General features: G+C 41.7%; 1 protein-coding gene across 1 annotated transcript in view; it reads right to left on the minus strand.

Moving 5' to 3' along the window:
• The window catches only part of LOC126109507 (midasin-like), a 56,156-nt gene extending 45,497 nt beyond the window's left edge, over positions 1 to 10,659 (minus strand). Inside the window, exon 1 of the mRNA XM_049914529.1 lies at positions 10,601 to 10,659. Coding sequence (XP_049770486.1) covers positions 10,601 to 10,659 — 59 coding nt within the window. The remainder of the gene's footprint in view (positions 1 to 10,600) is intronic.
• Positions 10,660 to 26,877: the final 16,218 nt, after the last annotated feature.

Here is a 26,877-nt window from a genome sequence, read left to right on the forward strand (position 1 = left end):
AGTTCACTTTCATGCCCCTTTGACTCTTATGACTGCATCTGGTTTCTGTACAAATTGTACATATGGGGTGAAGAAAAATACCACAATATTGTGACTGGTAGCAGATATTTTTCTACACCCCATAAAGGAACAGTCACGGAGTTTGACAGCATCCGCTATGGATAAAATTCAATAAATTGTAAATAGCCTTTTGCTCCTTGTATTTTACCCATGCCACGTTCAGAATTTGAAAGAGGGTATTCCAGTCAACATTGTCAAAAGCTGTCTCTAAGTCTATGTAGTTAAATTAAATCAGGTGATGCTGAGGGAATTAGATTAGGAAATGAGTCACTTATAGTAGTAGATGAGTTTTGCTATTTGGGGAGCAAAATAACTAAGGATGGTCAAAGCACAGAGGATATAAAATGTAGACTGGCTATGGCAAGGAAACCATTTCTGAAGAAGAGAAATTTGTTAACACTGAGTATAGATTTAAGTGCCAGGAAGTGAATGTATTTGTATGGATTGTAGCCATGTATGAACATGAAGCATGGACTATAAATAGTTTGATCAAGAAGAAATAGAAGCTTTTGAAATGTGGTGCTATGGAAGAATGCTGAAGATTAGATTAGTAGATCACGTAACTAAAGAGGAGGTACTGAATAGAAATGGGGAGAAGAGGTATTTGTGGCACAACTTGACTGGAAGAAGGGGTCAGTTGGTAGGACACATTCTGAGGCATCGAGAGATCACCAATTTAATATTGGAGGGAAGCGTGGAGGGTAAAACTCGTAGAGGGAGGCCAGAAGGATGTAGGTTACAGCAGTTATTTGGAGATGAAGAGGCTTGCACAGGACAGAGTAACATGGAGAGCTGCATCAAACCAGTCTCTGGACTGAATACCACAACAACAACAACAACAACAACAAGTCTAAGTAACTTATCGAAAGACTATAACCAAGTTGCTGCACCACCTGATTGTATCTCTCTCCTACTAAGTTTCCATCAGCTTGTACCTCTCTCCTCCTTTCCAAACATATCTAGAGCTAAACCGAAAACTTGTAGATTCATTTGGGAACACACGACTATGTGCTTTTCTTGAAAGTAGAGAGCTGGTTGTAGTATTCTACGGGCACACCACTCTCTCAACTTTGAAGAGGACGTCCATCATCATACTCAAGAGAACTTGAGGCCAAGTACTCGAAACATTGCCCATGTCATGTGCTCCTACAGCTTACAGGTCAGAGCTCACTGTCTCCACTATGAACTTACTGTGAAGACGAGATCTGAAAGTGATCCGATCCTCAAACTGAATTTACATCCAAACGGTACATTTCCAGACATGGGTTCCTCATCAAAACTTGATTTATGAAGTCCCCTCTACAACCCACATAAGCCTATAACAGGAATTTTGAATCACCCTGTGCAGACAGCTACTAGAGGTCTGAGTAAAGCAGAAGGAGCATTGGCTTTTTACAAAGTAACTATTTTTCTCCTAACATTCATATATAAAGCAGTCTAGAAGTGAATACCATTACCATCATTTTGAACAGTTTAGCACTAGCCATAATTTATTGTCAGTATTTTTTTACAGAAGTAGCCAGCTATGGTTTCTTCTGCCTGTCAATATACAACTTTTTTGTTCCACATCCTTGGAGGCTCTCCTTCATGATGAGATTCACAGAATATAATGTGTGAAGTAATTAATTAATGCAATCCTCCACTATGAACACACTGGCTCTGACCACACTAAGTCTGCTGCTGGGCTGTGGAGCTGCAACCTGAGATGTAGCATTACAAGAATAATTTCCTCAGGCAGTCATTTATTTGTTGCTAAGAACAGCAATGTCAGTACTAACAAAAGCAAATCAAATTAATTCTGAGCTCTGGAATACTATCTGCTGCAACTGCTATACTGTTCAGGTAGGGACGTGTGCTGTCATGTAACTGAGATACATTATTGTTATTAGGTGATGGCTGAAGAGTAAACTCTGTAGATGTTGTTTTAACAGTACAACAAAATCTTGGTAATTTGAGCCCAAGCAATCTGAGCATCCATTTAATCCGACGTGGATGATGAATGACTACTAAGTAAATTAAAAGGAAAAAATTCAAAAGAATATCATCGATAAAAGCGAAAATATGCAAGGAACATGAGTATGATCAGCATCTGACATGCATCGTCATACACTGTTTACAATTGTGCCTGCTTCAGCCGCCACTTTTGTTTCTCCAGCCACAGTCAGCCAGTGTCTACTCAGGTCAAGTGTGGTGTGTACATGTAGTCGGGTTGTGTTACACATTTACCATTGTTTTTCACCTTTTTCGTCAATGTGAGTGCTTATTCTTCAAAATAGAAGAGGAAATTTATTCTTTTGGAGACAAAAGTTTTAACACAAAATGTATTTGACAGTGGAGAGCCCCCCCCCCCCCAATAAAAAAAATAAATAAATAAATAAATAAAAATAAAAAAAAATTGGTGTGGTTGAGGCTGAGATGGGCACAGCCGAAGTAACAGTAGGTGACAGGCGATGAAAGAGAACCACACTAGAGAAGTGATAATCTAGCAAAGTATCTTTTTTCTTCTTCTTCTAAAACAACATCAAAATTCCAAACCATGAGAACATAGATTACAGAAAGACCAGGGAAGCCCTTTCTTCGTGTCTTACTCAACAGCAAGCTAAAGGAAGTTCAATAAGCGGTCTGATGAGTCAAGTTAACGCACTTTTATTTCAAAAAGAATTAGAACAAAGTTTTTTGGCTAGTTCTGGCTGATTGGATATGTGGAAGAGAAGATAGTGGTGCACTAACTTGAAATCTGCTGACAGTGGAATTGTCAAAGTAAAGAAAAAAATTTAAAAAATATGGTAAATCAGGAAAATCTGACACGACCAAGTTCAAATTGTGCTGAGACAGGACTCAATTACAATATGCTTACGACTAAAACTCTAGGAGCTAGAAATGAACCTTCCACTCAAGGTTATGCTTCCACAAATATGGTGGGACTATGTTAGGAAGAACAAAGAATAGGCATTCTTCACAAAAAAACTACTGATTCTTTTTTAGGAAAAAAATGCATAGTTGTAACAGTTGTACTGTAGTTTGTGTAATATTGTAGGTGTTTAAAGAGAACAATTTTTGGGTTTCTACTAGAACATTATTTCCAGAACAAAATCTAAGTAATACATTAACTGATGAAATAACTGTTTACTGTCATAATACTATGAACATAAAGTTCTTAATCTATTTTTAAATAAAAGGTCTCTAAAATTGTCACACTTCATTTAATTCAAGTTGTTGCAAATTTGAGCTCTAGGCAGCCCCAATTACCTCAAATTACTGAGGTTTTACTGCACTTGACCCATATTTACAATGGGAGGAGTAATTACATAACCAGTCATCAAAGTTGAGTAGTTCAGCTGTCAACATGTACAAAAACAAGAATGAAATTGTCCCTAAGCTTTCAGAAGTCTTTCCTTGGAAGTAATAGATGCTCTCTCTCTCTCTCTCTCTCTCTCTCTCTCTCTCTCTCACACACACACACACACACACACACACACACACACACACACACGTGCTACTGCAACTACAATGTTCCAACAATGGATAAAATGGTACAGAGGTTATGGCACTGTCCCATATTTTGCAAGGGAGGAGTGATCTAATGTCTGTTTGGCTATTATCACTTAAGAATTGTGCTGTTTCTCTCAATCACTTCAGTTCTATGCCAGGATAGTTTCTGTTTCAGAAATATGCCACAATCAGGCAGGCATCATTATCACAAATCCTCTTCTTTTTATCTGTCTTTATTTCAAGAATTACTCCCCATCACATTGTTGTTTTAAAGGGTATAAATCTGGTTGTTAGTTTTGGTATAGTCAATACCTGTCAGACAGATGCCAACATTTAGACAGAATGGACCTGAATATAACAGCGTACCTGCTACTTGTCTTCAAGCAGTGGGATATGACACACATACATCAATGTGAAGACTATTTCATAGACCAGCCCACATGCATGGACCAATTATGTGTCCATAGCATTCCACACTCATTCTTTACTAAACATGAGTACACATTACAGTTCGTTCTCATTCATAAATATTTTCACGACTTCTGGAAGACATTCGATACAGTTCTGCACTGTCATTTAGCGAACAAAATACAAGTATACCAAGTATCGGGCACGATTTATGACTGGATTCCGGACCTTCTAAGAGACAGAGCTCAATATGTTATTCTTAGTGGGATAAAATCGACAGATGTAAAGGTAATTTCAGGAGTACCCCCCATAGGAATAATATAGGATCATTACCGTTTAAAAATTAAATAAATGATATAGCGGATAATGTTGGACGCTCTATAAAGCTTTTTGCTTACTTGTGACTCATTTCTGTTGGATGTCACAGGGCACACACAAAGTAAAATGTTTATGTAGCTTAAACAAAATCAGATGTCAACATGTTCCTAGCCTTCATACAATCTGTGTGTGTGTATTTCAGAAACAGTAAAAGAAATACTCCACTGAGGACGCAACATCTGGGGGTGATACATGTCTGAGAACTAAACAAAACAAAAAACTGTGTTCTTGCAAGATGGCGAACCTCCTTTAATTCATTATTATTTTCTGCAAGCACGCATATAGAACTTAAAATTCCATTATGACAACTACTGTCCCTATTCTCTCTTCTGCAATACCTCTCTAGCCTCTGCCATACTCTAGCTAAACTACCTGGGGGGGGGGGGGGGGGGGGGGACCTGGGTTATTTAACATCTTCTTCTGCATTACCAGGCAAAGGGTGTACCAATGATTGGACTTGAAATGATAGTCTACAAATTCTTCTATTAATAAACAGCCAATCTGTTGGTGTAGCCCTCCAACTGAGCAAATATACCACTCCCAGTAACATTATTTTGACAGGATATTTAACTCTAACCTCCTTTATTTCTTGTATTCTGGTGTTCTTCTTAATGATAAAAGTTTCTCTAAAACCTAAATAAGGTCTTTTCTGATACTCAAAAACAGCACTTGAACAGATAGCTTCTTCTACACACATTAGAACGAAATGAAGGGGGACCGTTGGCGTTTGATATTTTGATGGGAGAAGCGTCATTACAGCTGTGAATATACCATGATCTTATTGCAAGAACTGTACAGGCATTCACTTTGAATGACACAGGGCAACTAAGGAAAACCTGAAACAGATTGACCAAATAAGTATTGGAACCCTGTCCAGTGCCTCATCCATTACAGCAAACTTCTCAGTACACGACAGATGACTGGCAATGTATTGTATTTCCAGGTGGAGTCAGTTTAAATTGGACCACAATGAAGAGTGGTTAGGCACAAAATGAAGCTATACATACTCTCATATTCCAGCGTATTATTAAAACAATCAGAAGGACTGTACGTACAGTGTGTCTCTGATGTCATCTGAACAACACTAAAGTACACTCCGCCTTGACAGATAAAGCACGGGCGCTGTGACGGCCATAGTCACTATCATTTTGATCTATTTTTCAAACAAGACAATGCCCCTTATGATGGCTAGAATGTTGCAGCTTTCTTCACTGCCCAATACACTTTTAATCAAATTTGTGTGGGAAGTTATCAGGATCAGTAGCAGACTGGGCTACAGCTTGTAAATGCTTTTTTGCTACATTTAAACTGGTTAGTAAACAAATATAAAGTTTTGATAAATAAGATGATTTATTCTTTTTAGCAATAAAAACTTCCTGGGTTTCTTGTCACATGAGATCACAGTGTGAGTAAAATGTGTTCTGAAAAGGTACTATCTCTTTATTATGCCTGGTGAAGTGCCGGCGTACCACAGTCCACCTCTTATGCAGGTATCGGTACCAAGCATTTAAATCTCATAACAACTGCTCAACAACAGTTTTAACAGCAGCCTGGCTGATTGTCTACATAGCTGACAACTAGTGTCCGCTATCCACCATTGTCCTATGCACTGAAAAATGCTGTCTCTCTCGTCTCGTTTCTTGAAAGGCTGTTTGCCAAGCTGCATTGAAGGCAAAACCCTTATCTCAATTAACAATATACACGGCCACTAGTATCTTGATTGCACCCTTAATAATTATTTCCCAGGAATCATTAGCTGAGCAGATGACATACGTTTGAAACTGAACACATGTTCTTCCATTAAGCAGTGTTCAGTCAGTGCAGGTTTCTTTTACTTGCTTGAGTAAGGATGAAAATAAATCTGCATTGGCAAGGCACAGCTTAACAGAAAAGCACATGTTCAATTTTCCATAACTGAATCATGGAAATTTTGCTGTCATTGTTCCAGTCTTCATACACGAAGGTTGATGCAACTCACCATGCAATTATATCATGCGCAAGCTGCTTCATCTCTGTGCAGTTACCGCAACCTACCTATATCTGAGCCTGCTTACTGTATTCAAACCTTTGTCTGCTCCTACAACCTTTACTCCCCACACTCTCTCTCATTACAAAATTAATGATTCCTTAATGTCTCAAGACATCCAATCAACCAATCCCTTCTTTTGTCAAACTGTGCATTTCTTTTCTTCTCCAATACATTAGTTACCTCTTCGTTAGTTGTTTAATCTAACTTATCTGAATTTCAACATTCTTTTCTTGTCTAAACCGCTTGGTGCCCATGTTTCACTCCAACTGAAGGCTGTATTTTACTCTATAGGTTATACAATTATGTGCCTAAACTAATGTTGTATTCGTACTAATGGCATTTCATTAACAATCAAAATAAGATTGGGATAAGTAAATAATCAGACAAATCACTGTAAGCAACTTGAGAGGACTACCAGGGAGGGCCTCTTTCTGATAGAATTCCAGTTTAATAGATCATTTTAGGGGGAGTGCTCCATGAATAAACAGTGACATGTACAAAAGTTTCTTGGTTAAAATTTGAACAATGTAGGAAAAGACAAAAGAAGACACATTAAGTTGCAGACAGGCAAAATTAAAAGATGCTTACATAAGCTTTCAGGTCATAGCCTTCATCATTGAGAGAGAGAACATACCATTCACACACACAAGCAAATACACCTCATGAACACATGACAATCAACACCAGCATCTCAGGCCAGAATGCAACAATCATGTGGGATGTAACCCACAGTCTGAGGGGGCAGGTTCTGTACCTGGGTGTTCCACAGGGATATGATCCTTTTGGCAAGAGGTTGGTATTGGAAATGGCATAGGGATGGACTAGGGTGTGGTGGAGGTTGGGTGTGTGATGGATCACCACTTTAAGAGGGGTGGGAAGTATGTCGGGTAGGATGCCCCTCATTACAGGGTATGATGGTAGGTAATCAAAGCCCTAGCAAAGGATGCAGTTCAGTTATTCTAGTCTGGAGTGGTATTGGGTGACGAAGGAGACGCTCCTTTGTGGCTGTTTCTTGGGGGTGGTGGGAGGATTGGGGTGAGGGAAAATGGCACGAGAGATCTGTTTGTAGAGTAGGATACTGCCTGTCTGTGGAGGCCTTGGTGAGACCCTCAGCATACTGAGCAAGTGAATTTTTGTCACTGCAGATATGCTGCCTCCAAGTGGCCAAACTGCATGGGAGAGATTTTTTGGTGTAAAAGGCATGACATCTGTCAAAATGCAGGTACTGTTGGTGGGTATAATGTGGACAAAGATGTGGATGAAGCCATCAGACAGGAGGTGGTCATTTAGGAATGTGGCACGCTGGGTTCAAGAGGATCACGTGAAGTGGATGGGAGAGAAAGTGTTGAAGCTGTGAAGGAATGAAGATAGGATGTCTCGGTCCTGAGCCCAGATCATGAAGATATCACCAATGAACCTGAACCAGACTAGGGGTTTGGTGTTTTGGAAGGCTACATAGCCCATAAAAAGGTTGGCATAGAAGGGTGCCATGTGGGTTAAGAGGATCAAATTAGTAATGTGTATGAGGAATGAGGTAGTAAGTTTGGATTCTGAAAGACACTGGGAAAGGTAGTGTTCAGTAGCGATATGACCACAGGCACAAGGGATATCGGTGCACAAAGGGGCGGCGTCAACAGTGACAAGTAGGGATCCAGGATATAAAGGTGTGGGGATAGTAGAGAGTTGGTGAAGGAAGTGGTTGAAGTCTTTGGTGTGAGGGGCTATATTACGGACAACTGGTTGAAGGTGTAAGTCAATGAGGGCCAAAATTCTTTCAGTGGGGCCACAATAAACAGCCAGGATTGTTGGGGTTTGTGGATTTTGGGGGGATGTAGAAGGCGGGTGTGCAGAGTGTCATAGGGGTGAGGAGGGAAATGGATTCAAGGAACATGTTCTGGGAATGGCCTAAGGATTTAAGTAGGGATTGGAGGTTGTGTTGGTCTTCTGGGATGGGATAACTCTGGCAGAGTTTTATTCGTGCCTGTCTGCAACTTAACGCGCCTTCTTTATGGTATGTAGCGATCTGTCTTTTCTTACATTGTTGATATTCCTACCTGGAGGTTCCATCATTTAATTTTGTTAAAATTTGTATTTATGATGAAAATGAAATAGCGCCTGGAAAATACTGGCATTGTCAAACATCTCCACAGTCACAGAAAGGGTGAAAGAAAAAATACAGTAGATCCTGTCATAAGTCAATAATGCAACATTGCAGAAGCACAAAATTAGAACCGAGTGAGATGGCGGAGTGCTTAGAACACTGGACTCACATTTGGGAGGACGACAGTTCAAACCCGCATCCGGCCATCTTGATTTAGGTTTTCTGTGATTTCCCTAAATCACTTCAGGCAAATGCTGGGATGGTTCCTTTGAAAGAGCATGGTTGACTTCCCCACTCATCCTTCCCTAATCTGATAGAATCGATGACCTCACTGTTTGGTTCCCTCCCCCAAGTTAGCCAACCAACCTCACAAAACTATAGTCCAAACTAAATAAGGAGTAGATTTGAAGAATGAAAGGGAAAGGGAGGTAGTTACAGACAAAATGTTAGCTCATTTAAAAAGGGAATGATTCTTCAAAGGAAACACTCTAACATTTGCCTGAAGGGAGTTACGAAAACCACAGAAAGTTTTAGTCTGAATAAACAGATAGAGCTTCACCCTCCTCTTCTCTCAAATGAAAGTCTAGTGCTTCAATCACTGTTTCATCTTACTCTGTGCAATACACAACCATAAAAGGAAAATTTTCAGTCTGAATGGAATGCAATGATGTCTCAATTAGCAGATAAAATTTATTTCAGTAATTGTGAATAAGAGGAGGTATTTCTTCAATGAAGAAACTTTACCTGTAACATACACTGTGAAATTTGCAATGAGACACGCCTTTCTGCCTACATAATGCTAATTCCATTCAATTGATAATTGTTTCAGATGATCACAGGATGTCAGCTTGTGACTATAACATACAGCAGCATCCTCACAGTCTGTAAACCTAATGAAACTGGGGCAGACATGGAAACAATGGCTATTTTTCTTTTTAGGCTGACACAGAACAAGCAACTTATTTCCTTTCAGGCAAAGGCATGATTGGTCAAACTACAAACTCTAATAAAAAAAAGTCTCTAGCACTGAGAGACACAGACACTTTGTGGTGTCACCGCCAGACACCACACTTGCTAGGTGGTAGCTTTAAATCGGCCGCGGTCCATTAGTACATGTCGGACCCGCGTGTCGCCACTGTCAGTACTTGCAGACCTAGCGCCACCACATGGCAGGTCTAGAGAGGCGGACTAGCACTCGCCCCAGTTGTACGACGACTTTGCTAGCGACTACACTGACGAAGCCTTACTCTCAATTGCCGAGAGACAGTTAGAATAGCCTTCAGCTAAGTCCATGACTACGACCTAGCAAGGCGCCATTAGCCTTACATAGCAATTGATAATTATCGTCCAAAGCATGTCTCAACAAGAACGATGTATACCACAAGGATAATAAAGTTAAGTAAACCGACATTACGTTCTTTTCTTATTAGCATTCATTGAGCGTCCTGTTTCAGACTTCACGATATTTTGGGTGAGCTTATAGCGTGCCTATTCGGCCCCCTCAAAATAACACTGTGTCGGCCACTCTGTCGACACATCACACTTTATATGCTTTAATGATTATAATTGATTTATTGTTTCATTAAGACCATAACATGCTTGATTGCTTGCCCAGCCTAATAAATCTTTTCTTCTGTAAATTACGTGAATATCACATAATAAGTAGTAATAATTCAATAATATAGTGAATGCAGTCCATTTGGTTCACTTAAAAAATGCAGCTGTCACATTTAGAAGACTGAAGAATGCCTCTGTGTATGAAAGCATGTTTAGGGAATAAACAACATTCCTAAGAACCCACTAAGAACTAAAGCGTGATAAGCAGGTGGAAGAGAACACTTCAAACCAGAAAGACAAGGGAGTCATTTGACAAAGATGATACAAAACTGTAACCATCAGAACCAAACAACTATCTTTTATCACGTGCAAGTTTGCAGCAAATGCCTTTAAATATGGAATATTAAATCAAGCATATGCAACTGGCTCGACAACAAAACAGCATGGGGTTTTCAGAGAATGAAACCTAACATACCAACAAATATTCCTTCGGCATATCTCAGTGGGCTAGGAGTTTTAGTAATTTTGGCTGTCCACAAACAAGCAATATCTCTATGACAATTTACAAATCTAACTTTGCTTGCACAAAATCACCAACACTGGCTATAAATATTTTTATCCTACAGCCAGCCATGTTGTTAGAGGTAGAGTAGCACTTCAGATATTTTTGAGTCCTCTGTCCCCGAGTGGTTTGTTGTGGACTGCAACGAATTCCTCTTTTGTGCCAATGTCTTCATCTCAGAGTAGCAATTGCAACCTACATACTGAATTGTTTGTTGGATGTATTCCAGTCTCTGTATTCGTTAATAATTTTTGCCCTCTAGTACCATGGAAGTTAGTTCCTTATGTCTTGACTCATGTTGTATCATCCTGTCTCTTTTTCTTGTCAGTTTTCCACACATTCCTTTCTTCGTGATTCTGCAGAAAACCACCTCATTCCATGCCTTATCAGTCAATTTAATTTTCAACATTCTTCTGTAGCACCATGTCCCAAATGCTTCAATTCCCTTCTGTTCCATACAATGGTGTGCTCCAGCTGTACAAACAACTGACAGAGTTGAAAACAAATAAATCGCCAGTGATGTGAAAGATATAGAAGACAACGCAGTCTGTGGGTGCGCCATTCTGTACGTCGTCTTTCTGCTGTAAGCGTGTGCTGTTCACAACGTGCAAGTGTGCTGTAGACAACTTGGTTTATTCCTTAGAACAGAGGATTTTTCTGGTGTTGGAATTCCACCACCTAGAACACAGTGTTGTTGCAACAAGACGAAGTTTTCAACGGAGGTTTAATGTAACCAAAGGACCGAAAAGCGATACAATAAAGGATCTGTTTGAAAAATTTCAACGGACTGGCAACGTGACGGATGAACGTGCTGGAAAGGTAGGGCGACCGCGTACGGCAACCACAGAGGGCAACGCGCAGCTAGTGCAGCAGGTGATCCGACAGCGGCCTCGGGTTTCCGTTCGCCGTGTTGCAGCTGCGGTCCAAATGACGCCAACGTCCACGTATCGTCTCATGCGCCAGAGTTTACACCTCTATCCATACAAAATTCAAACGCGGCAACCCCTCAGCGCCGCTACCATTGCTCCACGAGAGACATTCGCTAACGATATAGTGCACAGGATTGATGACGGCGATATAGATGTGGGCAGCATTTGGTTTACTGACGAAGCTTATTTTTACCTGGACGGCTTCGTCAATAAACAGAACTGGCGCATATGGGGAACCGAAAAGCCCCATGTTGCAGTCCCATCGTCCCTGCATCCTCAAAAAGTACTGGTCTGGGCCGCCATTTCTTCCAAAGGAATCATTGGCCCATTTTTCAGATCCGAAACGATTACTGCATCACGCTATCTGGACATTCTTCGTGAATTTGTGGCAGTACAAACTGCCTTAGACGACACTGCGAACACCTCGTGGTTTATGCAAGATGGTGCCCGGCCACATCGCACGGCCGACATCTTTAATTTCCTGAATGAATATTTCGATGATCGTGTGATTGCTTTGGGCTATCCGAAACATACAGGAGGGGGCGTGGATTGGCCTCCCTATTCACCAGACATGAACCCCTGTGACTTCTTTCTGTGGGGACACTTGAAAGACCAGGTGTACCGCCAGAATCCAGAAACAATTGAACAGCTGAAGCAGTACATCTCATCTGCATGTGAAGCCATTCCGCCAGACACGTTGTCAAAGGTTTCGGGTAATTTCATTCAGAGACTACGCCATATTATTGTTACGCATGGTGGATATGTGGGAAATATCGTACTATAGAGTTTCCCAGACCGCAGCGCCATCTGTTGTTGAAAATTGTAACTACTGTAATTTCGAAAGTTTGTCTGCCTGAAAATGTACTGTTGTCCCACGCATATTGCAACAAACGGTGTATTTCTATCGCTGCTCATTTAGTTTTTATTGCCGTTTCAAATATACCGGTCATTTTTGAAACACCATGTGCTAATAATAATAATAATCTCATGTGCAGTTTACATTCATTATAGCCCCACATGGGGGCGGGGGGGGGGGGGGGGGGAGAGGCAGGGGTGGAAGAAAATAGAAAGCTCCTATCAATAACATAATAGGGAAAATTTGATACCAGTGAACATATGAAGTTGATGTCATTATTACATTTTGCACAGAGACATACTTCAAATGAAATATTTTGTTACAGAAACAGTAATTGTTCCTTAACTTGGTGCCACGGAGGTATCATGGTGACTTAATATGCACTATGTACAGCATGGGATACGACATGATTGTGCCACTTCTACTTTTTTTTTCTTCTAATGGAGAGAAACAATCTGAAATCTAAAGTGATGTGCCAAAACATCATGACTACTGGTCAAGGCAGTGTTGAACTCTGCCTGGTGCTGTTTGAGGCACAAAACACAATAAGGAAAATATACAAGTGGAGCAGAGAGAAATGGGGAATAATTCTAGGAATGATACAGGCCACAAATGAGTTACCATTCTAACAATGATACAGGAATTTTATTACAAATGGGTTTCCATTACAATAACAGTATGTGCCAAAAATGGGGAATTTCTCTAACACGAAGAACTTTGACAAAGAGCAGATTATTATGTACTGGCACCTGGTCGACTGAACACGTGCTGCTGTCATGAGTATCTGTGGGAAGTGGTTGACAGGTGGAACCCACGAGTAGGCGACAGGTGGTGGATGCCACACCACCTCAGAGGCTAGGACCATGAATTGATGGAAATGTGTCACCTTGTAGGAGGAATCATATTTCCTGATACAACAGACTGATGGATATGTGCAGATATGCCATCATCCAGGTGAATGGGTGTTCAAAACATGCAACACATCACAGATGCAGCCTGTGGGAGACAATTTACACTAGGGGGGACATTCACCTAGGTTTCCTTGTAACCTGTGGTAGTAATCAAAGCCACTATGACAGCTGTGCACTATACTGAACAAGGTGACACAGTGGTTAGCAGACTGACAAACCTGCGTCCGACCATAGATTTAAGTTTTCTGTGATTTCCCTAAAGCGCTCCAGCCAATTTCCATCCCCATCCAAGCTTGTGCTGAGTCTCTAATGACCTTGATGGTGATGGGACATCAAACCCAATTTTTCTTCTTTTTTTTTAGGTGCAGGCTATGTGAACATCAATGTGGACTACCTGCATTCCTTCAAGCTTGGTGACTTCATTGATGGTGAAGACACCTTCCATCACAGTAACTATCCATATCACTACATCCGACACATACTACAGCAGTTTGAGGAGCAAGACAGTAAACACATGTCGACGTCTTGGCATCTTTTTTGATTTAACTAAGGTGTCTGATTGTGTTGACCACAAAATGTGTGCCAACTCCACAGATTTCAACACATGTCACAGATCTGCACACAATATCATCCATTCTTACCTTCAATACAGGAAAACATTAAACTAAAGGCACTGAGGTGGCCACCCAATGGTTATAAATGGGCACAGCAGACAATGTCTCAGTAGCTCAATAGGATTTGGAATGTTATGTGCATGAAAATGATGCTTTGTTTGAACAAACTAAGACAGAGACAGGACCTAGGTCTATTACAGACCACAGTTTATATGAGAATCAAAGGAGTGAAGGCACTCCATTTCACTGGTCGAGAGGGGGAGGGGGCAGGGGAGGGGGCAGGGGGGGAGGGAGGGAGGGAGGGAGGGAGAACATTCATATATCCATCCATTGAGAAAGCCTTGCTGATGATAATTTGGTGTGTGCAAGGCAATGTACTTGTGCATTTACTGATTCAAGAGTTACCAGGACACTTCATACAGCTGATACAGGTACAAGCTTTATTTACACTGAGACCTCCTAATATCGTGTCGGACCCCCTTTTGCCTAGCATAATACAGCAACTCGATGTGGCATGGACTCCACAATTTGTTGGAAGTCCCCAGTAGAAATATAAATTTTTAACTGCAAACACGGCCAATATAAGGAGCTGCAAATCAAAATATGGAGGAATATCTAGCATTGCTGCCTCTACAGCCATTCATAATTGAGACAGTGTTACCAGTGCAAGATTTTGTGCACAAACTGACCTCTCGATTATGTCCAGCAAAAGTCTGACGGGATTCATGTCACATGATCTGCATGGCCATATCATTCATTTGAACTGTCCAGAATGTTCTTCAAACCAATTACGGACATTATGGCCTGGTGACATGTCGCATTTTGATCCATAAACATTGCATCGTAGTCTGCAAACGGGAAGTACATGAATGGCTGCAAATGGTCTCCAAGGGGCTGAACATAACCATTTCCAGTCAATGATCAGTTCAGGTGGCCCAAAGGACCCATCCATGTAAAAACAGCCCACACCATTATGGAGCAACCGCCAGCTTGCACAGTGCCTTGTTGGCAACTTAGGTCTATGTCTTCATGGGGTCTGCACCATACTCTAACCCTACCATCAACTCTTACCAACTGAATTCAGGACTGACCAGGCCACAGTTTTCTAGTCATCTACAGTCCAATCAATATCGTCAAAAGCCCAGAGAGGCACTGCGCTGCAGGCAATGTTATGCTGTGAGCAAAGCCACTCACTCGCACTGGTCATCTGCCACCCTAGCCCACTCATGCCAAACTTTACCACACTGTCTGAATGGATATGTACATTGTACATCTCACATTGGTTTCTGAGATTATTTTACATAGTGTTGTTTCTCTATTGGCACTGATGCGTTTGGTCGGTAAGTGAGGGCCATCGGCCACTGCGTTGTCCTTGGTGACACGTAATGCCTGAAATCTGGTGTTGGAGTGTCCCACATGTCTACTTCCAACTACCACTCCGCGTTCAAAGTGTATCAATTGCCGTCATGCAGCCATAATCACATCAGAAAAATTTTCACATGAGTCACCCGAGTACAACTGACAGCTCCTCCAATGCACTGCCCTTTTATACCTTGTGTACGTTGTACTACCACCATCGGTACATGTGCATATCGTTATCCCCCAACTTTTGTCACCTCAGCGCATAATGGATATGTACACGAGTCAATAGTGCATAATGGATATGTACACGAGTCAATGGTGCATAACAGATATGTACATGAGTCAATAAAGATAACAATGTTAGCACCTCAAAGAGTAATACATCAGTGAACATCAGAAAAGGCTTCCTAATCCTGTGTACAGTATTTTGAAGTAATAATCATGCAGCAAGGCAAAATTGCTAGTGTTGCTTTCCATCAATTCCAAACTTCAGATGTGTGTTTTAAAGAAAAATAAAGCTGTCATCAAACTGAAGTCTGGATTGAACACCACAATGCTTTATTAGGTGCGGTGCTATTGGAAGCAGCATGCTGTTACTTTCCTCAACCCTTTGAACTGACGTATCCGGCCAGTTATAGGAAGACCTACTCTTTAGTAAGGACTGTGAATCATGGTGCAACTCTGTATTGCCAAATTAACAAACATTCCCAAAGGTGAAAAAAGTGATAACTGACAGATAAAAATTACATTCGGGCACTACCATTGAGCCACACTTCTGTTTATACAGTTAGAGTTTTGGCAATGAACAGGAATTTATTTTTCATACTCCAGCTTCGCAATTACGCTTATCATCTTTCTCAGAGCACATTTCTTCCTGACTTGAGGCACTGCATTTCTTAGGTTTCTGTGCTAGCAAATTGGTTGGCTAAGTACCATTCTTCTGTGTTGTTGGATTCACTAGAAGTCTAGTTTTCTTTTTCCTCCAGCACATTTTATGAATTCAGTTACTTCATTATTTATGGTGCAAATCAAAAATTTGCTGTAGTATCCTGGAAACTGTTGTAAAGCAAGGAGATTCTGAACTGAAATCAGCTATTACAGACAAATGATACAGGTGCAAATTACTGCTTTTCTGCTCACATTTTTTTTTTTAGTAAGAGATTATATCAATAGCAACAGACAGCACAATAAATCTCAATACTGAACATGCCAACACACCAGAATTGGAGCATTCAAGCACAGTAACAAATCAGAATGGATTGGATGAACAAGCTTGGCACATTTAGCCCGATACAAATGCTAAGTAAACAGCATTCAGTTAGTTTTGGCTATGTGTTTACCAAAACATTGCAGGACTATTGAACAGAGATTGCAGAATGCTACTCCAATTACACAGTATTCTCCTTTACATTTTCATAAGACCTACAAATTTTAATCATGAAACTTTTGTAAGTGTGACTATTTAGTGATAGAACACTCACTCCAGGAACCAAGATAAAAAGGTTGGATATCTCACTACTTCCATAAGTTTCCACAGTGTGGCTCTTTTCACATAGTCTTAAGCTTTTTAAAGTATATAAATGCAACATTAGTTCTTAGTTGGTGTTCCCTCCTCTTTTCAATCAACTGTTGAAGAATAAACCCAGAACATTTGCAGGTGTGCCCAGCTCAAAAACCACAATGTTGTTCTGTCAAAATTTAACCCTTTTTTCTTTCTCTCTTTTTTTTTTCAGTTCATTACGAATATCAAAGTGGGTCAAAGGTTCATTAAGAATAGCAAGGTGGGGCAAAGATTGAGTATTTCAGTGCTGTGATTAATTTTACCAATATAAGCAGCAAACCAAAACCAACAAAAATACGAGGGCTATCCACAAAGTACATTACGTTTTGGAATTAAAAATAAATAAAGTATTGGAAATTTTTTTCATTATATACAGATGAAAGCCGCACTTAAATACTACTTTTCTACATAGTTGCCATTTTAATTGAGCACTTATCGTAGCGATGGACGAGCTTGGAAATTCCTTCGTCGTAAAATTCGGCCGCCTGCGCCTTCAACCACCTAATGACTGTCTTTTGGGACAGAAAAGGTGTGATTTTTGTGGATTTCCTGGAAAGAGGCACTACAATAAAATCTCAAAGGTACTGCCAAACTCTGCACAACCTCAGAAGAGCAATACAAAACAAGCGCAGGGGAAAGTTGGGCTCAAAGATCTTGCTGATTCACGACAACGCCCAGACCCACACGGCAAATGCCACTCGTGAAGTTCTCGAATCTTTTTTAAGTGGGAGTTGTTTCCTCATCCACCGTACAGTCCCGACCTGGCACCGAGCGACTTCCACTTATTCCCAGCAATGAAGAAGTGGTTGGCTATGCAGCGTTTTGATGACGACGCACAGCTTCAAGAAGAGGTAACCACATGGTTGAAGGCGCAGGCGGCCGAATTTTACGATGAAGGAATTTCCAAGGTCGTCCATCGCTATAATAAGTGCCTTAATTTAAATGGCAACTAATTAGAAAAGTAGTATTTAAGTGCGGCTTTCATCTGTATATAATAAAAAAAATTTCCAATACTTTATTTATTTTTAATTCCAAAACGTAATGTACTTTGTGGATAGCCCTCGTAGTTCAGGTATAGACCCCAATGCCACAAGCAAAGGATGAGATGGAGGGGCCCACCCCCATCCGTATACTGCTATTCCTTTCCCTTCCCCACCCCCTCCAGATTGCTGCTTCCATTTCATGTGACAGTCGCATTCTGTCCCAAACTGCCAACATTGATGGTCATGTGGGTGTGAGGTGCTCCTACTTGTGGGAATGAATGCATATGTGTTTCTCTTTCTTTTTCTAATGAAGGCTGTGACCGAAAGCTAATGTGTAAATGTCTAAATGTGCCTGTCTGCGACTTAATGCGTCATCTTTAAGGTAAGCAGCAAAATATTTTGTCCTTACATTGTTGACATTGTCACAGAAGAAGCTGAGCAGAAACGTGGAGTAGTGGTTATGATACTAAACTGTTGCATGGAGGGCCGTGAGTTCAAAACTCACCTGGACTGTACAATGGATAGATGGCGCTGTAATAGTCACAAACGTATAAGGATGTGATATCACGTAACATTCTACCAGTGCGGACAGTATTTGCTTCGTGATACATTACCCGTGTTAAAATGGACCATTTACCAATTGCGGAAAAGGTCGATATTGTGTTGATGTATGGCTATTGTGATCAAAATACCCAAAGGGCGTGTGCTATGTGTGCTGCTCGGTATCCTCGACGACATCATCGAAGTGTCCGGACTGTTCGCCGGATAGTTACGTTATTTAAGGAAACAGGAAGTGTTCAGCCACATGTGAAAGGTCAACCACAACCTGTTAAAATTGATGATGCCCAAGTTTGTGTTTTAGCTGCTGTCGCGACTAATCCGCACATCAGTAGCAGACAAATTGTGTGAGAATCGGGAATCTCAAAAACATCAGTGTTGAGAATGCTACATCAACATCGATTGCACCCGTACCACATTTCTATGCACCAGGAATTGCATGGTGATGACTTTGAATGTCACGTACAGTTCTGCCACTGGGCACATGAGAAATTATGGGACGAGGACAGATTTTTTGCATGTGTGCTACTTAGCGACGAAGCGTCATTCACCAACAGTGGTAACGTAAACTGGCATAATATGCACTATTGGGCAACGGAAAATCCACAACGGCTGCAACAAGTGGAACATCAGTGACCTTGGCGGGTTAATGTATGGTGCTGCATTATGGGAGAAAGGATAATTGGCTTCCATTTTATCGATGGCAATCTAAATGGTGGAATGTATGCTGATTCCCTACGTAATGTTCTACTGATGTTACTACAAGGTGTTTCACTGCATGATAGCATTTCGATGTACTTCCAACATGATGGATGTCCGGCACACAGCTCGCGTGCAGTTGCAGCGGTATTGAATAGTATATTTCATGACAGGTGGATTGGTCATCGAAGCATCATACCACGGCCCGCACATTCACTGTGTCTGAAGTCCCCAGATTTCTTTCTGTGGGGAAAGTTGAAGGATATTTGCTATCGTGATTCACTGACAAGGTCTGACAACATGCGTCAGTGCATTGTCAATGCATGTGCGAACATTACGGAAGGCAGACTACTCGCTGTTGAGAGGAATATCATGACACCTATTGCCAAATGCATTGAGGTTGACGGACATCATTTTGAGCACTTATTGCATTAATGTGGTATTTACAGGTAATCACGCTGTAATAGCATGCATTCTGAGAAATGATAAGTTCACAAAGGTACATGTATCACATTGGAACAACCGAAATAAAATGATTAAACGTACCTATGTTCTGTATTTTAATTTAAAAAACCTACCTGTTACCATCTGTTCTTCTAAAATTGTGAGCCATATGTTTGTGACTATTACAGCGCCATCTGTCACAAAGTGAAAAAAGTGGTCCAACTAAAACATTCATGTTTATTTACGTACTACACGAATATGTAATAAAAAATGGGGTTTCCTATTTTTTAAAAAACACTGACCTATGGCAGCGCCATCTAGTGGACCAACCATAACGCCATCTGGTTTCCCGCTTCAAGCTAGACAAGTTTCGTTCTTTGTATTTTTTTCTTTTGACGCTTATTTCGTGAGATATTTGGCCTCGTCATGATCAATGGACCACCCTGTATATACTGTATGTGTTCTGGCCAGAGGCAGTTTGCTCCATATTCTTGTATGTGCAAGTGCTGAATAAACCTTCGTAAGCGAAGTTAGTGTTCGCATTCATCTAATTACACCTTCTTCTATGTGACACTATTCTGGTGGAGACGCACGGTATCAGAACTTGTGATAGCACACATTGTTGATGACACAGAGGCTCCCATCAGGCCACGACAGAGCTGCCGTTTACGTGGTGAGAAAACCCGAGTTCAAGCTATATTCAACAAATCACAGTTTATTGGAAACAGAACGAGAAGAGGACGTAATGATGACAGCAACTGTGTGCCACCGCATGAGACATCCTTCCGGGTTCTCTGGTGACAATGGCCAAGATCCAAACAAGTGGCTGAAGGTATATTAGCATATAGCCAAATTTATCAAATGGGATGACATTGTGTGTTTGGCTAACATATTCTTCTACTTGGAGGGCACTGCCAAGCAATGGTATGAGAACAACAAGGACAAGTTCACAAACTGGGAAGTATTCCAGGCGGAACTGCACAAGTATTTCGGTGACACACAATGACAGAATTGCAAGGCTGAAGATAAATTAAAGTGCAGGGCACAGCATCCAGGAGAAACTACAGCATCCTAGATTTAAGACGTCATGGAGCTGTGTAAAATAGTGGATCCTAGAATGAAGAAGGAAGATAAGGTTGCAAATCTCATGAAGGGTGTTGCTGATGACATGTATCGAGCCCTACTCCTAAAGGTGGTTTCGACAGCAGACGACTTCATAAAATGGTGCCAGTATATCGAGACAACGCATTAAAAAAGAATTACACGCAAGAAGTTTGAACAGCTTCCAAATGTCCTATTGGTGTCTGTGATGGAGGAAGCAACTGATTTCACAAGCGTCCTTCGTCAGATAGTGAGAGAGGAAGTTCAGAAGGCACTTGGATAGCACGGTGAGCAAAAACCCCGAGACGCTTCAAGAGGTCATAAGGGAGGAAGTGGAACAAACGTTGAACCCAATCACTCATTGTTCATTTCCCTTTAAAACGGTGAAAAAGTCGAGACCCAGGTGGAGTTACATTCCTACAATGCCGCACGAGGAACCTGTTTGAGCACCAAGGAAGACTGACTTCTGGAGGACCCAGGATAACCAACCAGTATGTTTCCACTGTGGATGACCAGGACATGTGGTGTGCTATTGACGAGAAGGCGGCGGATATTTGATGACACCCACGCCAGAAGACAGCAGACCGATCTTAGCCAACACCAACTCCGGGACAACGAAGATGAAGAAGACGATGTGGGTGTGGGATAAAGTAGGTCACCATCCTCACAAGCTAGTCGCTGGAGAGGATGCTCCACAACAAGCCGATCAAGGTCTCCATGGCTGTTTAGTAGCTCCAGTTGAACACCTAGCTGCCGCAACCTGGAAAACTAAAGGGTGCGACCTTCCTTGGAGGTGAGACTGCCGAAGAGAAAAATCCTCCGCCATTGATCACTACAAAAATGACAGGAAACTACGTTGATATCCTCATGGATGGCCGACCAGCACAAGCTCTAGTGGACTCTGGAGCATCATATTCAGTCATTTCGGAGAAGTACCGTCGCCAGTTGCAGAAAACCGTATTCGTTGACAACAAAACATCTCTGCTGAACGTGGCTAATGGGAAATATGTAAAACCTACAGGAAGATGTACTATTCGTGTGGGTATAAGTGGCCATACACAGCCCTTAGAATTCATCATCTTACAAGAGTGTAGTCATGATGTCATTCTTGGATGGGACTTTTTGAAAGCTTCTCAGGCAGTTATAGATTGTGGTCACTCGAAAATTATGCTAGACGAGATGAGATACTGTGGACAGGAAGATGTGCATCCAAGTGTGTGGAGACTGTGTGTGCTGGAAGAAGTGATCACTGCTGCAGCAGTGCTAGAAAGGTAACTGTCGTGTGTCATGCCATGCATCAACCAATGGATCTTGCAGTGGAATCTGAGAGAAGCATACCACTGAAGAATAACTTGGTCATCCCAGCCTATCTCATCTCATTTAAGAACCAATTCAGTGAATTGTGGATAGTTAACTGTCGCCGAGAACCACAGATCCTACCAAGACGCATGTGCATTGTGGTGTCACCGCCAGACACCAGCCCGCATCTCGTGGTCGTGCGGTAGCGTTCTCGCTTCCCACGCCCGGGTTCGATTCCCGGCGGGGTCAGGGATTTTCTCTGCCTCGTGATGGCTGGGTGTTGTGTGCTGTCCTTAGGTTAGTTAGGTTTAAGTAGTTCTAAGTTCTAGGGGACTTCTGACCACAGCAGTTGAGTCCCATAGTACTCAGAGCCATTTGAGCCAGAGCCAGACACCACACTTGCTAGGTGGTAGCCTTTAAATCGGCCGCGGTCCGCTAGTATATGTCGGACCTGCGTGTCGCCACTGTCAGTAATGGCAGACCGAGCGCCGCCACACGGCAGGTCTAGTGAGACTTACTAGCACTCGCCCCAGTTGTACAGCCGACTTTTCTAGCGAACCTACATTGACAAATACGCTGTCATTTGCTGAAACGATAGTTAGCATAGCCTTCAGCTACATCATTTGCTATGACCTAGCAAGGCGCCATAGCATTTGATAATTATTATTGTGAAGCCTGTACAGTAACGAGAGATGTTCCCCAATTGTGGATTAAAGTTAAGTATTCTACCAGTTACTCTTGTTTTGCTAGTCTTATTTCTCTGACCTGTTCCAGACCTCACGCCAGCCTGCGTGAGCTTAATCGCGTGCCTTTCGGCTTCCTCCAAACTCAGTGAATTGGCTCCTGCCAAATCACAACATGCATAGCAAACACTGAGCCGTTAATTGAAGAACAGCTGAGTGTCATAGAAACCTCCTATGCCGAGTCTGCGGGCAAAATTAGCGCTACCACTACGAGACAAGTTCTTCTAGCTCAACTATCACCAGATCTCACTAAGGAACAACAGAAGAAGCTACTTGCCTTTCTTCAAGAGTTCTCTGAATGCTTCAATCTACAGGTGAAGAGCAAATTAGATAAATCGATGGTGAAGCACCGGATTAGCACTGGAGACCATCGACCAATAAGCCAGAGAGCATGCCGTGTGTCAGCAACGGAATGTTGAATAATTCACAACGAGATAGAGCAAATGATGAAGAATGACATCATTCAGCCTTCGCAGAGCCCATGGTCATCACCAGTGGTCCTTGTCAGGAAGAAGGATGGCAGTTGGCGCTCTGTGTTGATTACAGGAAGCTTAATAAGATAACTAAAAAGGGCATTTACCCTCTTCCACGAATTGACGATGCACTAGATGGTCTGAAGGGGTAAGTTTTTCTCAACCATGGACAAGTACTCGGGATACTAGGAAATCAAAGTAGATGAGGCTGATCGTGAGAAAACTGCATTCATTACCCCTGAGGGCCTGTATGAGTTTGGTTTGTGTAATGCACCAGCAACTTTTGAACGAATTATGGATAATCTTCTAAGTCACCTGAAGTGGATGATGTATCTTTGTTATTTAGATGACATTATAGTGTCCTCAGAGACATTTGATGAATATGTAAAAAGACTGAGGGCCGTTCTTAAGTGTCTCCAACAAGGGGGACTGAAACTTAATCCAAGAAAGTGTTTCTTTGTAGCAAAAGAAATCAAAATACTTGGACATCTTGTGTCAAATGAAGGTGTGAGGCCACACCCAGAAAAGGTGAGATTTATAACGGAATTTCCTATTCCTAAAAGTATTAGAGACGTGAGAAGGTTCCTCAGATTATGTTCTCATTACTGTCATTGTATCAAAGACTTTTTGTATCAAAGCCAGGCCTCTCCAAGAGTTGCCAAAAACTGATGCTAAATTTATCTGGGGTGGTGCTCAACAAGATTCTTTCGATGTGCTGCGAAAAGCTCTGACGACTGACCCTGTACTTGGTCTGTATGATGAGAGAGCACCTACAGAACTATGCAGATGCCAGCGGGTATGGGATCGGTGCTGTTCTGGTGCAAATTTCGGACAGAAAAGAGAAGGTTATAGCCTATGCTTATAGGACACTTACTAAAACTGAGAGAAACTACTCAACTACAGAAAGAGAATGTCTTGCTGTGATCTGGGACATGTGCAAATTTCGACAGTATCTCTATGGAAGGCCATTCACAGTTGTTACAGACCATCATTCACTTTGTTGGTCAACAGGTCTTAAGGATCCAACAGGACGACTCACCAGGTGGGCACTACGTCTTCAGGAGTGTGACATTACCATAAGGTACAAGAGTTGAAGAAAATACGAAGATGAAACTGTCTCTCAAGAAACCCTGTGCAAGACCATCAAGACTTTGATGAAGATAGTGGCTGTCTCAATGCACTCCAGGATCTCTCTGCTGAGCAGAATAAGGATGTCAAGATATCTCAAATTCTGCTTGCCTTAAATCGGTCAGAAGATGTGAAAGGACAATTTAAGGTGGTTAATGAATTACTTTGCAAGAAAAACTTTGATCCGTTTGGAAAGAGATGGCTACCAGTGATTCCTAAACACATGCACTTAGATGTTCTACAGAAATTCCATGACACACCGGAGGCTGGACATTTAGGATTTATTAAGACATATGATAGAATCCGCAAGAGATCTTTCTGGCCAAGTTTATTTAGGAGTGTCCGTCACTATGTGTCACACTGTCGAGAGTGCCAGAGGAGAAAGGCAGTTCTTCACAAACCACCTGGCCGATTCATACCAATTCCACCAACCGAAACACCTTTCCAGCATGTTGGGATTGACCGACCTCCTTGGACGATTTCCAACATCTGCTTGTGGCAATAGATGGATTATTGTTTGCACTGATTATCTGACACGCTATACCATTTCAAAGGCCGTGAAAACAACCGAAGGATCCGAGGTAGCCAAATTCATCGTGGAAGACGTTGTATTAAAACACAGTGTCACAAGGTTGTTAATCACGGATCAAGGGAAAGTTTTTCATTCGAATCTTGTGACAGAGATAAACCGTTGACGAAACATTACTCATCACATGACAACTGCCTACCACCCACAAACTAATGGGCTTACTGAACGCTTTAATAAGGCCTTGGCCGACATAGTATCAATGTTCATCAATGTTGAGCAGAGCAACTCGGATGAGGTGCTACCTTTCATGACGTTTGCCTGTAACACCACCGAACAAGACACCCCAGGATTTATGCCATTTTTCCTGGTGCATGGATGTGAGGCGACTGCAACGATGGACAGTGTGTTTCTGTTACATCCTGATGATGTGGACGATGACTGCATCAGCCAGGTGTTAACCACAGCTGAGGAAGCTTGGCAGTTAGCTCAACTCTGCACGCTGCAGGCTCAAGAAAACGATTGCTGAATGTATGACGCGAGCCACTGCCCTGTTGTCTACCAGCCTGGTGACCTCGTCTGGATCTTCACGCCTGTTCCGAAGGTTGGTCTCTCTGAGAAGCTCCTCAGGAGCTACTTTGGACCTTATAAGGTTGTAAGACAGTTGTCTGATGTTACTTACTAAGCTGAAGATTTTGACCCCAACACAAGACGACGAAAGATCAGAGATATGGTCTACGTCCTTCGAATGAAGCCCAATAATGATCCTGCAACCCAGGGTAAATTCGAAGCTCCAGAGACAGGCAACAAGCAGAAAGGTGATGAAGAGCATAACGGCAAAAGAAGTTCTAAGAAGATCACTGCCAGGGTGAGAATCAGTCATCAGGATTCGGAGTATGCAGGACCAATGACTCGTTCCCGGACTAGGACGACGTAACACCGAGACACTGTTCTCTTAAGGAGAGAGCAATGTCACAGAAGAAGCTGAGTAGCACTGTGGAGTAGTGGTTATGATACTAAACTGTTGCATGAAGGGTTGTGAGTTCAAAACTCACCTGGACTGTTAAATTTTATTTTCTATATTCGGTTCGAGAACATTCTAGAAGTATCCACAAATGTCAAGAATCATTGCACTGGAACATTCTGTACCTGTATATATACTGAATGTGTTCTGGCTGGAGGTAGTTCGCTCTGTGCTCTTGTATGTGCAAGTGCTGAATAAACCTTCGTAAGTGAAGTCAGTGTTCGTCATTCATCTAATTTCACCTTCTTCTACGTGACATTATTCCACCCTGGAGATTCCATTTTTTGTAATGAAGGAAAAGATATGTAAGCAGATTACAGGCATGTAAAATGGAGTTCCTCAGTAGTAGAATAGGAGTGACCAGGAGTGAGAGGATAACGAATGAAAGGATAAGGGGAACAGTAAAAGAGGGCACAACAGAAACATCAGGTTAACTTCTAAGATGATACGGGCACTTAAAGAGAATGAAAACAATAGAATGCACCAGGAGATACATCAAATGGAGATGCGAGGGAAATGACCAAGAAGAAGACTAAGGGATAGCTGGTTGAAAGGGAGGAGGAGTGTGTTGAAGAAAGAAAAAGGGGGTGAAGACTGGACCAGTGTGCGTACAGAAAGATGGTGGGAAAACAGGACTAGACGGTGAGGCTTATGTTTCAAACAGATGCAGCCTGGAACTGGAAACTGTTCAAGGTGGTGATGGTGAAAGGAAGAATCTAGATACAAAGCTGTGGGACACAAAAGTACTGAAGTAGGATGAAGTTTGAAATTCTCTGATGCTGCATATAGTGTGGTACTGAATATCACAGTAGGTGGTTCAGTTATGGAGGAATGACTGTCTCTAAAAGGCGCATCACAGAAGGTGGGCAGACAAATAGATATATAAGAAAGGAACTTTCAAATGATCTGTGGGTGACAGAAGTAATACATTAATTAATCAACGAAAGAGGGAAATACAAAAATGGAGGAAAAAGCAATGTAAATCACTTGAAAATTAAATCAATAGAAATTCAAGAAAATTAAAGCAAAATTGCTGCAAAAAATGTGATGAAATCAAAAAATAAATGGTCATCTTAAGG

This window comes from Schistocerca cancellata, chromosome 12 (assembly GCF_023864275.1).
Source record: "Schistocerca cancellata isolate TAMUIC-IGC-003103 chromosome 12, iqSchCanc2.1, whole genome shotgun sequence".
In the NCBI taxonomy this organism is placed as follows: domain Eukaryota; kingdom Metazoa; phylum Arthropoda; class Insecta; order Orthoptera; family Acrididae; genus Schistocerca; species Schistocerca cancellata.